Raw genomic sequence first — 18,122 nt, 5'->3', positions numbered from 1 at the left:
GACATATTGTGACCAAAATTCAGTATTAGGACAAAATTAATGCCAACATAAATTTGATGCAGAATACTGATGATAGATGACGTTTATATTTTGTTGCTTTTAAGTTGTGTTGTCAAGTCACCAAAGTCCAGTTTTTACCATACATCTCATGCTGGCGTCATCTTGGCATAGAATATTGACATTTATCATTAATTTTCCATACCCTAATTTCCAGACTCTGCATTTTTTTTTTTTTTCCCAGAGAATATGCGACATCTGAGTAATATATCCGTGTATCATATTTCACATCATATTTAATTTTTCTTAATAGGCGATTGTAGCCAAGTACCATAATGGCATGCAAATAAAAACTCAGGTAAGTTCAATGTCTGGGCTGAGGCAAAAAGGTTGGGACTCTGGGTGCAAGCGATGCAGTAAAGAGACGTCGGTGTTTTTTCCGTTCATGTGGCTCAGAATCGCCTTCTCCCCCATGTTGGCGATGTCAAACGATTTCACACAAAGCTTGCATCTAGCTCTGTGTGTGAATTGGGAATCCTTGGCCAACCAGTATTTATATACTGTATTGTCAAGCCATCCATCCAAAAACTTGCATCTACCCATTGTGAACCACGTGAAACTCGTCTTCTTGTCGAAGGTGCAGTGTTGGATTGAAACTTGATACCTGGGGGGCTGGAGGAGGGTCATGGGGCAGCGGACTGGACATACCACTTGTCAATCAGGTAAAAGGGGCGCTATGTTTTCTGAGATGTTTGCTCTCACACAAACTGTATAAAAATAAAACACGATCCGAATTGATTAAATTATTTTTGGAAATACCTAATTTTCTATTTTAGAAAACAGTATTTTAGAACAATGGTAATAGTCTGGAAACATAAATATTTCTCCATACTTTATTTTTCATTTTCCATACTTTTTTAATACCTGGAAATTGATCAAATTTATTTCCATACTTTTTCATACTTTCCATACTTGCGTAGGAACCCTGATTATAAACATTACTGCTCTCACACTCTGTCTTTTATGATGGCATAGATGCAGCTAATTGATGGCACTAGAGGGTGGAGTCAAAAGTTTCACACAACAACGGCGGAAAACATGTACAAATACGAAGGAAATGATTGCAGAGTATGGACAGAAGGATCAGTCTGTCTCAGTGTTTAAGGCTGAGCATAAATGAGCTCTTAGTCGTCAGGTATGGAGAACAAAAACCCAAATTCTGAAAACATAGTAATGTTATCGTCCACACAACATGATACTTTTTTAAGTTTTAAGACATTTACAATATTGTGACGAATGTAAACAACAATTTCTGAAATTGACCCAGTACTGAGTGTGACCAACACAGCCAGCTGTGGCAAAACAGGCAGCAATGTAATCCCTGCACGCAACTAATCACCGTCAACGTACGTCCACTAAAAGTGCTTGTTTTTTGCCACTGAAAGGCTCAGATTGTTATTCTGTTATGTGTCTGACAACATCATGGAAATGGGCCCTACAGTGACAGACCTCTTTGCTAAAGAGTAAGATTATTTCTATTTAGCCAGAAAAGGCCCCAAAGTGGCCATCATCAAACCCACCGGACTGACTTTAAATAAAGTGTAATTTTACCATCATAAAACAAACTCCATTCAATGTCAACAGAGGCAAAATAAAATGCAATATAGTCATCCTGGTTTCTCTCCCCAAACCCTTAATTCACCCAATTCAAGATGAAAATATGCTGGCTTTATCCAGGCTATAATTACTGCTTATCCAAAAGAAGTCTGGGATGCTTGGTGATTTCAGGCTGTCTCTGGTTAAACAAAAAGAATCTTACACTTTAACAAAAGGTCTGTCTCTGTAGGGTCTTTTCCATAATGTTGTCAGACAATGCTAATAACAACCTGAGCCTATCAGTGGCAAACATAAGCACTTTTAGTAGATGTAAAATAACGGTGCTTAGTTGCCAGCAAGGATAACACTGCAACAGGTTTTACCACTGTCTCAATATTGGACCAGCTTCAATAACTGTTGTTTCCATTAGTCAAAAACAGAAAGAGGACTGAGGCCCCATCAGAGCTGAAGTGACCAGAGAGAGAACTGAGTCCTTTTTCATATCAACTGACAAAGTGAACACAAAAAGAACTGAGTCCCCTTTCTGTCGGTCCATTTTTTGGTGCACTTTAAAAGGACTGAGTTCAGTATGTTTAAAAAGGACTAAATGGGAAAACACCCTTAGACACAAAAACATGGGAGAATAGGGTCCAGGTTGGAAAACGCTGAGGTTAACCATTAAGAGACCAAAAAGAAAATAAATAAGTAAAGAATTTAATATAAAATCACATCATAAATTAATGTGGTTATAGGCTGACAAGTAAATGTAAGACTCCATGGAATGATCCAGTTCGTTTTTTTCTATGTGCTTACTGTGAGTTATCAGTAATCATATTCTTACACTACAAAAGTACATACTGTTAAGATAAATATCTCAGTGAGTAGCAGCATTTGTTTTTAATGTCTCAGCTCGCATTAATAAACAGTGACTTGATTTAACAAAGATAGAAGATTAAGATAAAAAAAACTGAACACAAGTTATTTAACAATGAAATAACCTTTCTAACAACATTTTGGAGTCACATGAATGTGTGAAATGGCAATGAACAAAGTGCTATAAAGATTCAAGATCAGTTTTGATGTTGCTGTTTTGGCCAAGATGAGGTGTTACCTTTGCAGTTGAGAAGAACATGTTGATAGTTTGGGCTGAGAAGAGCGTCGTAGTAGGTGCACTTTGATTTGAAGAGGGAGCATGTGAGACACTCTTTACGAAATGGATCAGCAGTGGAGACTCTGAGGAAGTGTGTGAGGACAAAAAAGTTGATGTGATGTGCTACAACTTTTGAGATACAGTCAATGTGTCTCTAGCCTGCAGACAAAAACAAAATCAAAGAGAAAATAAAATGTTGCAATTAATATGTATAACACTATAAATTCATTAAAAGGGTTTCCATCCCTGTTTTTGCAGAGCTATTAATGATTTCTTCTTAAAGAAAAACCTTGGTGGTAATACCAGATTTGAAGTATTGAAGATATTCTTATTGTCTTGCTAAGTTGTTTGTTATTTTATTGTAAAATACAACATGTTGGAGCGCCTTGGTAGCCAAATGCCTACAGAGCCTGCCACATCAAACTTGACTCACTCCAAAGTCTGGCGCTTGGTCAGTGACTCCCTGTGTCACTTACTGATGAAAAAAGCCATCCTCTCACATCAACATAATATGTAGCCGGTCACCGTCATTGTTTAATAGCGCGCAGTGGTGTCAGGAAACGAGGCCTGACAACAATAAAAGTTAAGGCGGCAGAAGTCCGACTGGGGCGGGGAGGTGGAGTTGTGGATGGGTCCAACAACCACTGACTTTCACCCTGTGGGCTGATGTTTGCTTCTATAAGACTGTAAAGCCAAACCCTGTTCTTTTTTCCTAAACTCAAGCACATGTGTAACCATGTGTGTTTGTTGTTGAAGGGAAAAAAAAAAAAAAACAGCAATTTGCAGTGTTGTACTGACATAACACATTTATTTTGAAAGAGACAGTATACAAATTATACATCTCCCATGAAAACGGAAGTGTATTTTTGAAAAAAGACAATGCATATACAGGTTACAGGCAGAACTTTACAGGGCATCCCAGAACATCAACAACCAATGCATCCAGGGTACCTTGTACGTCTTATCTGGACATTGGAAGTCCATGACCAAAAGTCAATATGTGACAAGGCTGGAGTGAGAATGTGTTGGCCACGTAACTGCAATGTCCCTGGTTCAATTCCAGTCTTTGGACCATTGTTGCGTACCCATCTGAATTTCTCCCCCATTTCCACACTACCTATACACTGTCATCTGTCCAATACAGGCGGAAAATCCTCCAAAAGGGCAGGCTGGTCTCATAAACATGTATTTTGAAAGGCTGTCCTGAGCGGTCGTGAGGGATGCAGGTTGGGGTGGTGGACGGGCCATGAAAATGCAGAATTTCCCCTGGAAATGCGTGTTTGGAACCATGTGAACTTTGAGTAAACTTTGAGTCATTTTAGAGTATGTCCTTACCATGTTAGATTTCCTAAACCTAACCACAGTAAGTTTGTGTTAATTATGTAACTGTGCGTTGAGGAAGAAACGACATTTGTGGGGCGCTAATTCGAGGGATATCATACAAACCACTCTATGAAGATACATTGAAAAAGGACAGATCACCCCAAATCAAAATACATATTTCAACTCTTACCTGTAGTGCTATTCATCAGTCTAGATTGCTTTGGTGTGAGTGACTGAGTGTTGGAGATATCGGCCTAGAGATGTCTGCCTTCTCCAATATAATGGAAATAGATGCCACTCGGCTCATGGTGCTCAAAGTGCCTTTTTTTCTAGTTTTAGAAAAACTCAACAGTAATGTCTCTTTCAAGAAATCACAACCCGATTACTTAAAGGCGCTGTATGTAAGAATGTGGCCAAAACGGTTACTGCACTCAAATTCAAAATACTGCCGCGAGTCGTGTCCGCCCCCCCTCCCCTACAGATTCGAGGTTGCTGGACAGCGGCACGCTGGAGACTGATTTGTTTGCCCATGGGCGGCTGCCGTGGCAGGGCCGTGTCGCCGCATCCTTGATCTTCGGTTTTCCAGCGGACCATTAGAGCAAGTCCGGCTTCTCTGCTGCTAACGCTGCTGCCGGGATACAGCTGAGGAGCCGGCTGCTCATGCTGGGACGCTGCTCATGCTGGGACACTGCTAATGCTGCTTGCCGTGCTGCTGTAGCTCAGTCGTAACTGTAACTGATGCTGAGACTCTACTGACTGCGTGACTGGTAGACGGCGGTGGGTGGCACAACAGGCCAAAACACAAATTCAAAACAAACATGATTTGCGGACCGTAAAATATTTTTTTAAATGCGAATATTCTGGCCGTACTGTTGTTGTCGGTGACATCAGTATGTTATATGAACATTATTCCTTAGTCTCTGTGACATATTAGGAGGATTTTACGACTATTTGCTTTAGATTTCTTACATATAGCTCCTTTAAGATAATACACAGACCTTGTTGTGAGCAGTGTCATGTATGCCAGACTACACCTGCCAAGTGAATCAGCCTGCAGAAGGAAGTGTGCATCTACTCTTGATGAGAGGCTTATGCTTGTGACAGCGTGAAATGTAAACATTAATGGCATCAACCTCAGCTGAGCTGTAATATGACTGGAGCTCGGTGGTAGATAAATGCTGCCTTCTGCACATTAATAGTTGTTGGGTGTAGCTGAGTTTTTCAAATGTTTTTTTTGGCACTTTGAGTCTCACAAGCTGAGTGCCATCTTGTACCATTATACTGGAGAGAAGGCAGACATCTCTACGGCTGATATTTCCAACACAACACAACTCACACTAGCACTACAGGTACAAGTAAAAATATGCACTTTTGAGTTTGAGCTGAACTGTTCCTTTAATAAAGAATAAACATGTGACTTAAGGGTCCACTGAAGCTGCCGCTCAACTGAGGAGATGACAAAAACATCAGATGTGTGTGGAGTGATGAAGAGACTTCAACCTTTCTCAAATGAATACATAAAAAGACTGTTTTTGATTAGTTTTCTAAGGTTTCAGATTTTGCTGCTCTTGATTTGATTATGTGAACTCCTGATGCCCCCTTTTTCTCCAATGGTTTATCGGCAGACCTGGCACCACCAGCTTTTAATCTCGATGAACCAATTCCTAATATTCACATACCAGTAGTGGGCGAAATTTTGGTTGAAATTTGTAGCACATTTTAATGGAAACTTAACTATGGAGCTTCATGACACACTTGAGTGGATACAGCTATTACATTTGGTTATTATAGCCAAGATTACAAAATTAAGACATTCTGTTCTCTAATTTGAACACATAATTTGCAATGGGAATATACGGACACAAGAGTGGTGTCAATCTAACTCTGCAAGAAAGCAAATAAGTCTATTTCCCCAAAACTTAAAACTATTCCTTAATTAGTGAAGGTGCTTTTTCCATGTCTACATTAAAGTTAATTATTGAAATGGTACCTGTACCTGTAAAATTGCCGTTGTGTTGAGCCTTCCTCTGTACTTAGGAAATAACTGAAAACCAATAATAAACCTGTTATTCAAGAGGTCATATTGTATGGTATCACATATCACAATGTATGGTGTTAATACTGTGTGTCAATAACTCAGGCTTACACTGAATTTGTGCTTTCATCATAGGCCAGAATTTGAGAGACTTCCCAGCTTCCTGAGGTCAAGTGGCGGAGGTTGACCTCTTGGCCCTCAGACTGAGAAGCACAAGAAAGAACACAACACAGCAGAGCAGACAAAGCATGTTAACATGACCACACATACCGTTCGTGGTCTTAAAGGAGAGCTCTCGTGTCAAGTTGTTTTATTTTTTTTCCTGAGGCCTGACTTTCAATCTACAACTTTTGTTCCACTTATTATCTCCACAGAACCTGAATTAATCTGGCCCAAAACCCAGCGCCTCCAGTGCAGCTACTGTACAACACTCTCCTTAATTTATTCAGCTGAGTATATTCTTAATTCTCTGGTGTTTCAGGAAATGTAGTTAGAATATCATTTAAAATGATGAGAGTTCAAAATGGAATCATGTGAGCAGTATGAATAATTGGAAGGCCCATAGGACTGATAAGAAGACTAAAAGAAAAAAAAAAACCAGACACATGAAGTTTAATTTAAACAGTGAAAGCACCAACCTAAATGTATTCATTGTATTAAAAGTTTCTAATAGTTTTACTTGGTTAGAGATCATGGTGATATGGTTGAATGTCCCGCGGCCACCGTGTTTTAAGGGCATAGTGATGAGGAATGTTGTGCAGTCCTTGGAAAATACTGGCTCCTCATTCTAGGAAAAGAGACAAACAGTAATCAAACATTACTATTTATAGCTGTTGCCATGTGGAACACCAAGTGATTAGAACAGGGAAAAAAAAAACATGCAGAAAAGATCAAGATATGATCACTGACTAATAGGATCAGAGACATTTCTCCCGTAAAACATGTTTTAGCTAACAGTTATGTTTAGAAAGTCAGTAGGTTGTTGTGGTCTGAAATAATTTGCCATTTTAGAAGTATTTTTCTATACTGTAAATTTCCCAATGGCAGTGACAGGCTTTTATTTGAAACAGGCCTGTATTACAGACAAACTTGCATTGCTAATATATCCTGCTTTACAAATAAACTGTATTATACTCGAAGCGGTTCTCATTTACTTTTTGTACATATACCTAATGCAGTATAATTTGTGTATAACCCACACAATCATTTTTTAAATTTAGTTATAAGAATGTACAATCAGTGACACTAATATACTGTAAAGAAAGACGGTAATAGTTATAACAATAAATTATGAATTATGATATTAAAAATGATTATGAAATAAAAAGGATAAATAAAAATAAGAATCTTTTATCTGACAGACTTCATCGAACAAATATTTCCTAGTGAATATTAGCTACTGACATGGATTTCTAATGTTACAATTTTAAGAGTGATGACAAAGTGGATGATGACAGAGATAACTGCAAAGAAGATGGCCAAATCAAAGGTGTCCTCAGAGGGAAGTCTTCTGAGCACATTTGGTCAGTGTTGTCAAGTCCGCTTATTATAAGTGACTTTGGGCTTGTTTTTCTGTAAAGTCGCTTACAAATATTGGTAGTCGCGGGTTGCGGTTTTTTTGGGCTTGTCTCTAAAGCGTAGTTGCTTATTTGGGCTTGTTCCCAGCTCCATAATAAGTTGTCAAGCAGATATTTTCGATATGTTATTTAAACGTAGGATAGTTTGTCTTGCCTGTTCCCTCTGTCCCTCCCCTTTCCCCATACACACAGGAGACAGCAGAGGTTTTTCCCACCCGCATCCTGCTTCTAATTGGCTCTGACCCTGATGGCAACGAGTACTAGCCAATCAGAGGCAGAGCAGGGTACTGTGTTTTTTTATGGTTAGGAGAACATCAGTCCTGTAACTAAAAGAAAAAAATTAGATGAGTGCATAAAAAGCAATAATAAATAAAGAATTTGTGAATTCAGGATGATATTTATTTGTCTGTGCAAATTTTAATTATCAGAGGTTTACTGTGTATATAATGTACTTGGTACATCAGTCTATATTTGATATCCCATCTGTTTTCTAATGTTAAATAATGTTAAAAGGTGGTTTAACTCCCTCTTGTAGTCATTGTCCTAAAGCTCAGGGGGGAGAAAAATAAATAACCTGTGTACCGTGGGTACAGTTTTGCAAAACTGCGCACAGTTTACTTATCTGTCCACATGGATGTAAATTGACAATCTGTACCCACAGTTTAAAATCCGTCCCCACGGATTGTAAAACCGTGCACATAGTTTATTTAATTTTCTCTCACTGGAACCTAGGGGGCTCTGTAGAAAAAGTCGCTTGTTTTGGGCTTGTTTTCACAGGCCTGGTTGCTTATTTGTCTCACGAGATCTGGCAACACTGCATTTGGTTGGTCAGAAGAACAACAGGAACTTGTGAGGAGGGAACCTTAAGCCCCCTCTCTGGGTGTAAAATTAGAGAATCTATGTGTGTGAGCTCCGGTGTGTAAGGGTGTCAGGTTAGAAAAAAAATATGTTTTGTTGCATGCAAAAGTCTGTCTGTCTGTGTGAGCTGTTAGCTAACCAACATTAAGAAACTCATTGGTTATCATCACATTTAAAGTACATGATAATATTTATGCCTTCAATAATTTAATGCTGTGTTTTATACAATATGGAATTTTCAAAGTCTTTCTAAAACCAAATGCAACCAATAAAACAGATGTATTATAATTTCTAGTTTAGTCTTACATGAAGTACATTTGTTATCGACATCTGAAAACCTATTACCCACATAATCATGAGCCAGGATGCTGTGATCAAGTGACTTATGCACTGCAGACTGTCACGTCACGTCACATGATGACACATGATGACACGATGACATGAACTGCTGTTGATGTTGTTAACTGTGAAAGCAGAGTTAACTTTGTCTATGTGTACTTCTTTTGATAAACTGGGCATAGTGTGCATTTCAGTGACACTTATTCCATCAGTACAACACCAGTCAGGTCATACTCACCACTCTACTTACTGTTGGGCATTTTTCCTCTTGAGAGTTTTTTATTCACCACTTATCTCCTACCACTTCTACACTGTTTTTTTTTAAAATTCTATTAATTTTATTTTTTTTCTGTCAAGTTGGAGTTTGAATTCAATTATCTGCAGGAAGTGTTACGTTCCACTGACAGTAGCAAAACAGTAATTAATAAAAATTGGAAATTGGAAATAGTGAATAAGTATGTCAGTATTTCTTTTAATAAGAGTATGTCAGAGCAGCAGATTGGTGAATGCAATGTTGTTGTACTAATTGAATTAGTGCTGTAGAAATACAAATGACGCTAACTTTACCACATGACACATTATAGTACAAGTAATTACAATTAATTAATGAATTATTAATAATTGGCTTGTCTTTGTCCATGTGTCCATTATTTGAGATTTTATATTTACCAGCTTTTATATGAAAAGGTGGAGTTTTTCTTTTACAGTTTATTGATTGGCTTAGAAATGAAGATAATGAAGCCTCTCTGGACTGATGCACTCACCTGACGATCAAGCCACTTCTCTGATGTCATCACGTGTCTCTGAGTTGGAAAGATTGAGTTAGTATGGAATACTTCTGTAAGTTCATTGTAGAGGCTGAAGAATTATCCACAAAAAGTATTTTACCTTTGTGCAGTCACCTGTTGTGACGTCACACAGGGAAAGTATTGACATGTTTTGAGCTCGATTCACCCAACGCACACTCAGCCTGCCTTGTGTCGCCCACTTCACCATGGTGATGTAGTACTCACTAGGGAAAATAAATAGTAAGTAGTAAGCACGTAAGTAGTAAATAACATTCTATTCATGTGGAAGTCAAACTGTGTCCCAACATATGTGTGGATAAGAGACTTGATAAAAGTACTGTACTTAAAGGGTTAAAGGGATAGTTCAGTTTTCATTAAGTGGGGTTGTATAGGGTACTGATCTACTGCTTTGGTGGGGTCAGCAATAAAATGTATTTGGCTACCTAAAAATAAATCCCACCTAAAAAAATCAATATCAGTGTAAGTGAACGCTATATTTAGAATATTTTCACTGCTTTACCTTAATGTCATAAAGTAATTTCTAACTGGAAAATTAATCGCGCTCTTCAAAGTCAAAGCCAGACTCCATTTAGTAAACAGTGATTTAACATTGCTGAACACAGGAGCTGCTGGTTTTCTGCTGCCCTGAATAGTTATTTTGTTTCTGTTATTGTATGACTTTGGCATTTAAAGGGTTAGTTCCGATTCACCAGTCACACATTATCAAAAACAAACTAACTGATCGAGGCAGCATTAGACCAGCAGCTCTCCTGTTTAGAGAGCTAAAATGACTGTTTTTGTCACTGAATTCTGGTGGCTTTGACAAGAGCATATATGTGGAACTATAATCATTAAAAGTAAAGCAGTGAGAATACTCTCAATATTACATACAAATAAACTATAAATATAACAGATAAACTGTTATTGATTTTTTTTTTTTTTTTTTTTTTTTTTTTTTAGGTGGAACTTTTTTGGGTGGCTAAAAGAGGTTTTATTGCTGCAGCAGTACATTGCTTAGCTTCCATGTCAGCAGTCTAGCCTGCTTCTCTATGCTTGACTATGGATAAGTACTGCATAAAATGCCACTTCAAAAAATCTGAACTGTCCATTTAAGGTTCTGTTATGAGGATAAGACTCACATATTTGTCAGAATTTGGAGTGTTGTTCCAGAGTACCTCAAGGGTAATGGACTGACAGTGTAACAGTATACCCTCTATCGCTGTGTACATGTATGCTATTTTACTAGTCCTGTATACATCCTAAAACTTGTTTTGTTTTTTTTTACTCTATTTGTGAAGATATTCATCACTGCACTGTTTGAGTAACGCAGGCTACTGGGTGTTTGTTGACTACTGAAAATCCTAAAATAAAGGTCCTAAAAAACTGTGTTGAAATCATACCTCTTTTCAAGACTGTCAGGAGGTCTCAGTTCAGTTGTTACAGAGCTGCCATCCAGTGTGACGACATAGAGTCTGACAATGGGATTGATTTGTCCCATCTACAATAAAAACAGTACAAATGTGCAATTGCAGTCACAGGCCGTATCAAATTCTGTGTAATATCCATGATGCACTGCATGCACTGAAGTGATAACAATAAGCACTGAGCAACAGGCTGCACTTGCTTTTATTTCTATATGCTGCTACACTGAACAATGCCAGTAGGACTTGAACAAACAATATAATGAGAATATGAAACATGTAAAGAACAAACTGTGCTGCTGTATGCTGTGCACACCCTGAGACAAGTCAGTCATTTACCTTTACTTAAAGCTTCCTTGAAAATAGAGCTCATTAGTCTACATGATAAGGGGAATCTCAAAAATACAGCATGACCAAGGTATCAAAAAGATGAGTATATTCCACATGTATGCTTACTTCCATATCACTACTGATTATTATTCTACTATTCTACAACTATTCTTGTATTATTCACTTTCAGCTCTTGTGAACGTATAAAGGCTTCTTGGAATAGCTCTATTATGTTCTACTGGTGTCATTTGCTGCATATTGCATGCTAGGTAAGGGATCTAATGAATCAAACACATCTGAAAACTGCTAATGCTAATGATAAATGGGGAATACGTTTATCATTTTCCGTCTTTCTAATACATTACCATCTACTGTTAACATACAGTGTAACCACTGCTACACATTGTAAAGTCAAGCTTTTACATTTTGCTCCAGATCTCGTCATAACTGAATGTTCAGCAGTTAGTATTTGGGCATTTAGTGGAATTGTTTTATTCATTTATCTGTGTATTCTATGGTTCTGTGCAACCATACAACATTCAAACTGTTAACAGTCAATCTTCCCAAAAATGACCTTTGACCAGCCACTGAAAAAAATAAAAATAAATAAGTAAATTAAAAAACAAATATCTGAAATCAGTCATTAGCTCTCATATTGGTTTATCACAGCTGATGTTGACATACATGTTAGCAGATTTGCCAAAAGAAATTGCAATGCAATAGAGAGTTTACTGTTCAAATGTTGTATTCACAATACACAATGTACACAATACTGTCTTTTTGTCGTTGTGCTTTGTCTAAGTACAGTCTCAGATCAGCTAGCTGGACTGAAGACTCGTATCTAGTTATTCTCATATAACTACAGTGATATTGGTATGGGTAAGGCTGTAACATGGCACAGTTTGTCACTGTGAATCTGAATACTGCTGGGATTCTAACAGTAATGAGGTTTTTCCTTAAGCACAGACACATGATAGCCATGAAGAATACTCCCAAGGGTGTAACTTCTACTGTGTATTGACTCACAAAGAGATACCCACACAAATTTAGCCCCCAGTGACTGGAGCAGAAGTATGACTGTCAGGCTGTTATACAGCCTCAGAATGCTCACGGACAAAGGGAAAGAGAAGGCAATTAGATTTCTGCTTCATTTAGTCCCACAATATTATAGCACTGACCCCACTCAAGGATTCAAGTTAAGACTCACTGCGTGTGTGTGAGTGTGTATATATACAATTTTCACACACTGTGTGAGCAAAGCTAAGATCAAGTGCAGTGCTTCATTAATTAGATGCCTTTCTATCCTAACCCCCTCCCCCCATCTATGGATCTGAACTGACAAATGAGGGTGCCCTCGACCTCATGACCCTCATTCCACCACTTTTCCACAACCCATCTCCCATCTGAGAGGCATTTGATACGCTAAACATCCGCATCAAAGGATGGGAGATGTGTTAAGGTGCCTTACGAAAGTATATCATATTCCAATCCCTCCCAGTGCCACAGATCCCTACAGACATTGCTCTTCAAAGGAAGCAAGTCACTGTAACATAAATTAAACAAGATCAGGACTCACTAACCGTTATGGAAAAACCAAAACAGAGAGCTTGCAGTTTTATTATTAATAGCCCTGGTTTGACACTATAGAGTTGCCAGATATAGTAGACTAAGGTTGTAAGGGATGTTCTACAGTGTAAGCTAAACAATCTTTATCAATTCAGCACTAATATCCAAAAATCAGCGTCGTAACATTATATGTCATAACCCATTGTTATTGAGAGTTGATTTGAATTCTGGAGCAAAAACTGGAGTTTTACCTTTGGATAAGGGTACTCCTTCCCCCTGGGGTAAAGAGAGCCTGTGAAACGGGGCAGCAGCATGTTGGGAACCAGGGAATCATTGAAGGTGAGGTAGGCCAGTCTGGAGCCGTCAGGTGACCACCAGTGGGCCACCTGTGTGAGCAACACCTCCTCTGGAAAACAAAGAGAACACAGATATGACACTCTGAATTTGGAGAGTGGAGCTCAGTGGATCTGGTCAAATAAATGACTGACTGATTGTGGAAAACTTGGTCAAATTATTTTATTGAAAATAATATGCGCTGCTTAAAATGTTAGGTGCTCAAAGTGCCTTAGCTCATTTAAACAAAAACAAACAAACAAAAAAAAAACTGAATGGATGGAAGCCCATAGAAAAGACTTTACACTCTGGCCCTCATTTATGAAACAAGCCTACAACAGAAAACTAGGCATCCAGTGGAGACTATGAAATAAATTTTCATGACAGGTCTGAATTTGTGTAGAGAAGTTAGAGTCAGTATGAACTTCATTTATTTATTATATAGGCTACTGGTGACATATTACAAGCAGTTATTGAGCAATGAAGCAATTGTGGTTGGGCTAACCAACCTGCAGTGTGATAGGTTGAATGCTTATTCAATCACCTATTTAAACAAGAACTTTGACAGTCATCAGTTCTCAGCAATAGCAGATCTGATTCTATTGGAAGACCACTACGCGCCCATAAGACGTGACATAGTTTTTTGGGACCATAGAGAGCTCTTAATGGATGGTGATGAGTAGCTTTTAAGTTGCTTTCACCTCCCAAGGCTCCTCCTGAATTATGCTACAGTTTAGGGCCTCAGTTAAGGAGAGAAACACGGTGCTCAAGTGCTGTACCTGTGCCAGCGCAGGTGCTCACTACATTGGGTTTTTTGGCCACCAGGACTTGTCAGCAGGAGCTTACGTATGGTATATCACAGCCAACCATCAGCAGAACGATGCCAGCAGTGTTGGCAGCCATCAAGTCCCTTTCTCGTCAGTACTTACAATTTCCATGTAATGATGCTCAGCAAACCATGATTATTAAGAGAGCATTTTATGAGATTGCTGTGTTTCCTAATGCGATTGGTATGATTGTAAACATGTCCATCTGAATTGTTTTCCACTTATTTTGTCAGACCCCATGTTATTCTGTTGATAACACAAGCAAAAAGTGTTTTAATTTTGAGAGCAAATTGCCCCACGATATGAATACATTTTGATTATATCTTTGATTTTGTTGATAACTGTTTCATAATTGCAATATTACACTTCAGGGTGAGCTCTACTGTCATTGTTGACTAGGGGTGACCCCGAATAGTCGATGATTCGATTCGGAGAAGTCTGATTCGACTGCCGGTCTCGCCGTCGAATCGTCGCAAAATGTGGTTATGAAACAAGACCGTACTATTCTGACTATATGGGGGTGCTCACTGCTGCTGAACATCTTGATTTGACATAGAATGTATTTGTTTTCTAGTAATTCATGATATTTAGCCTATTTTGATACAAACATCAGCCTTAATTTCTGTTAATAAAAAATACTGAAAATGACGCGTGCGTTTAATCAGTAGACTGATTTTTATTTGGCTACTTTTTTTCCGACGTGGCCAAACAATTGAGAGCAGTGATGCACGGTCCGTGTGGATGAACTTGTATGAACCTGCGTTGATTAATGAAGTAACCTTGAAGTCAGAAAGAAGGAAAACTGTTTCTAAACCTTTTGATGATGTTTGTGGATGTTTATTTGTGAATGAAATGGCAAGTTCTGACGAGTCATAAACGACTCCTGTTAAAGACATGGATGAGGCTGCAGCGCGTCTGCGCTCATCTAGAGCATCATACCTTGATGAAGTGAAAGGAATAAAGATAAAGATAAAATGATAACCCTTTTACTTTTATTATTATTATCTTATTATGCCAAGTGAAGAATTAAATTTGTTTATTTGGGTGTTTAGGCTCTTTTCTCTGGAGCGGAAACTGACGCAAATGAGCTCATTAATCAATGAGGGGGAAAACAACATGATTCGACGATTAGTCGGCTAAAGGAAAAATCTGTCAAATCAGATTCGACTATGAAAATTCTTAGTCGGGGACACCCCTATTGCTGACACTGCCAATAATGTCAATAAAGCCCACCCTCAAGTGTTATATTGCCTAAATATGTCATAAATATGAAATGCACAATGTAACATAACCGTGGTTTACAGAAAAAGTATGATAGCATCATTTTATGATCAGCAACAGGACTGATCCCATATGACTCTTGCGAAATCATTATTTTAGCTGTTTTCTTACTGTGAGAGTTTGGCTAGATTTGTGCACTAAAACCACTTGATTAAGAATTAGGAAAAATCATTATCATGGTGAATAAACTGTTCATTTGAAACAGGGTGTTAACAGTGGTCTCCTGCATACACATCTATTTGACTCATACATCCACCCCAACCTTCCCCAATAAGGCTTTCACAGCAGTAATAACCATGTCACATTACCTATCCTGACAGACAAGGGTCATAATAAATACAGCCACCAGAGACATCTGTCCAGTAAATCTAAATTTATGTTGTACTAGACATTTGTTATTTGTCCTATAAAATGGTACTCATGTTCAGACACATTCTTTTCCTATGTCACAGTCCACACAAAGCCCACTTCCATTGTTAAAATAACAAGCCTTATATGCACATGCTTTCCTCAGATAGAAGAATGCGAGATTCTGGAGGCAGCATCTGAGTTATTCTGTCTGTCTTTCAACTTGACCTTTGTGCCAGGTTTTATAACTCAGTATTCTCTCACTTACCCTCATACAGCCAGTCTGTGATGCCGTTGAAGATCATCCCCTCCTGTCCAGAAGACGTGAGTCTCCATGAGCTACTCTGAACATCTGTTTGGTAGTAAATGTTGTTTTCAAATATATAAAGCTGTGGGATAGAGAGAAAATATCAGTTTTAATTTGAAAGCACAAGCTGTGATAAGTACTGTTTTTACTGTATGTCACTTTTCCTTCTATCTACACACAGCATGTAGTAACACCTACACCTTTTTCATACATATTTGTAAAGAAATATGCTATAAGGAACATGGTAGGGGGGTACAAAGATGATACCAGTTTGTTTTTGTGTTCCCACTGGGTTTGATTCTTTTACCGAGAATACATTTAATTACATTACATAGACATGTCAGATCTTTATATTTCTGCCACCTTTTATGCAAGTTACAGAGCACACAGGGACTGAGGCGAAAGAACATTTCTGCCGAACAAATTGAGAACCTGGTGAGTTGATCTCACACAGAGAACATGCTTATTGATAAGAACACATTCAGAGAGCGTCTCATCTCTTGTGATAACAGACAAATATGCAGGGAGAGTCTGTGCGTAATGAATGCTACTTTGTCATTAGCCATGTGTGACACTCTGCTGCAGGGCTTCCTTGAGAACAGGTTCCACTGAGGGCAGGTGGAAATACTGAGGTAACAATATGCTATCAAATGCTTAATTACTTTCCTTGTCTGCGCTGGAGAAAATAATGGACTGATTATTCTGTGCATAATACTGTGCACGGAGGAGGCATTACTCACACAGAGAGCTTTGGTCGCCCAACAAGATGTCTTCCAGCAACAGCTTGATTAGTCTAACTGCTGCTGGCTTCTTCTCCAAGTGACTGTTTAGTTTAAAAGGAGTTTGTCTTTCCTCTCAATTCAAAAACAGCATTTGATGAGCCTTTACCTCAGAGCAGAGAGGATTCTATGAATGCCAGGAATTATAAAACACTTAGTTTCCGCTTCTTCTTCTGTTCAAATGCAGATGGTTGGGGCTGCATCTATCTTCATTATCTGCTTATTATTTTTCAGTAATTGGATTAATTGCTATGAAATAGCAGAAAATAATGAAAAATCAACATTACAATTACCAAGAGTACAAATTAACAAGGAAAGCAGCTAATCATCACATTGGAGAAGCCAGAACCTTCTAATGGTTTCATTACTGAACAATCAAAACTGTTGAAGATTAATTTTATGTGGATTTGAATTGATGCCTCAAGATTTTTTTGAGCTCTGTGGTTGTACCTTGACTAAGCATCAAAGTTTTGAAATTTATGATGGACCTAAATAGAGGTGTAACAATCCAGTCCAATCTTGACCAATTTATTGATTCAGTGATCAACAATCCAGTATCAGCAATATGCAAACTGAAAACACTGATCCATATCATCATCTTTAGTGTACACCTTTAATTTGTTTCAATGTCAAACAGTGCCAGGTAGATAATGGCAAGCAGCCAAGAAAAAGACAATGAGGATAACATTATTTACTGGGGAATTAAAAGTGTGGAAATATTTTCGATTTTGGAGAAAATATGGGTCAACAGACAAAGAATGTGTAAGAGGTAAAGAATGCTGTTATGAGATGAAACACAATGTACCTGCTAGCTGCTCTGTTTCTGCGATGTAAGGCTGAAAAAATGTGTATGGAAGCTGAAATTCAACTGCGCCGTATGTCAGGAGACACACTGACGTAAACCAATGGTGAGTATATGGTGAGTTAAATAGAAATAATTTGTTATGGTACAAGTAGAAGATATCTCTGCCAGTCACTGGGCTAATTTATGCAAAGCAAAGGTGCTTAATCTAATAATGGGTGACTAGTGACAGTGACAGTTATCACTGAGCTGAATTTATACTTATGTTAGATGTTCTTGTGGCTGTTTGCAGTTATGGCATTTCAGGAAAAAGATCATGGTTTGGGTTAAACTGAAAAGATTTTTTCCAGAAAGGGCATTCTGACAGAAAACCCTGAAGGCTCACTTATGCCATGTGCTGTCTAATGTGTGTTAGTGGAGTTAATTCAAAGTAAACTTTACTGCACTCAACCAATTGCAATTATT

At 38.2% G+C, this 18,122-nt stretch overlaps 1 protein-coding gene across 1 annotated transcript in view; it reads right to left on the bottom strand.

The window, feature by feature from the left end:
* The window catches only part of LOC126393532 (inactive dipeptidyl peptidase 10-like), a 95,923-nt gene that overhangs the window by 20,051 nt on the left and 57,750 nt on the right, over window positions 1-18,122 (bottom strand). The window contains exons 6-14 of the mRNA XM_050049725.1: window positions 16,038-16,158; window positions 13,232-13,386; window positions 11,064-11,161; window positions 9,764-9,887; window positions 9,640-9,678; window positions 6,781-6,888; window positions 6,213-6,304; window positions 6,063-6,110; window positions 2,705-2,826 (exon numbers count right to left, since the gene is read on the bottom strand). Of these exons, the coding sequence (XP_049905682.1) occupies window positions 2,705-2,826; window positions 6,063-6,110; window positions 6,213-6,304; window positions 6,781-6,888; window positions 9,640-9,678; window positions 9,764-9,887; window positions 11,064-11,161; window positions 13,232-13,386; window positions 16,038-16,158 (907 nt within the window). The remainder of the gene's footprint in view (window positions 1-2,704; window positions 2,827-6,062; window positions 6,111-6,212; window positions 6,305-6,780; window positions 6,889-9,639; window positions 9,679-9,763; window positions 9,888-11,063; window positions 11,162-13,231; window positions 13,387-16,037; window positions 16,159-18,122) is intronic.

Source organism: Epinephelus moara, chromosome 7 (genome assembly GCF_006386435.1).
Source record: "Epinephelus moara isolate mb chromosome 7, YSFRI_EMoa_1.0, whole genome shotgun sequence".
Classification (NCBI taxonomy): Eukaryota; Metazoa; Chordata; class Actinopteri; order Perciformes; family Serranidae; genus Epinephelus; species Epinephelus moara.
This window is presented reverse-complemented; position numbering and strand designations above follow the sequence as displayed.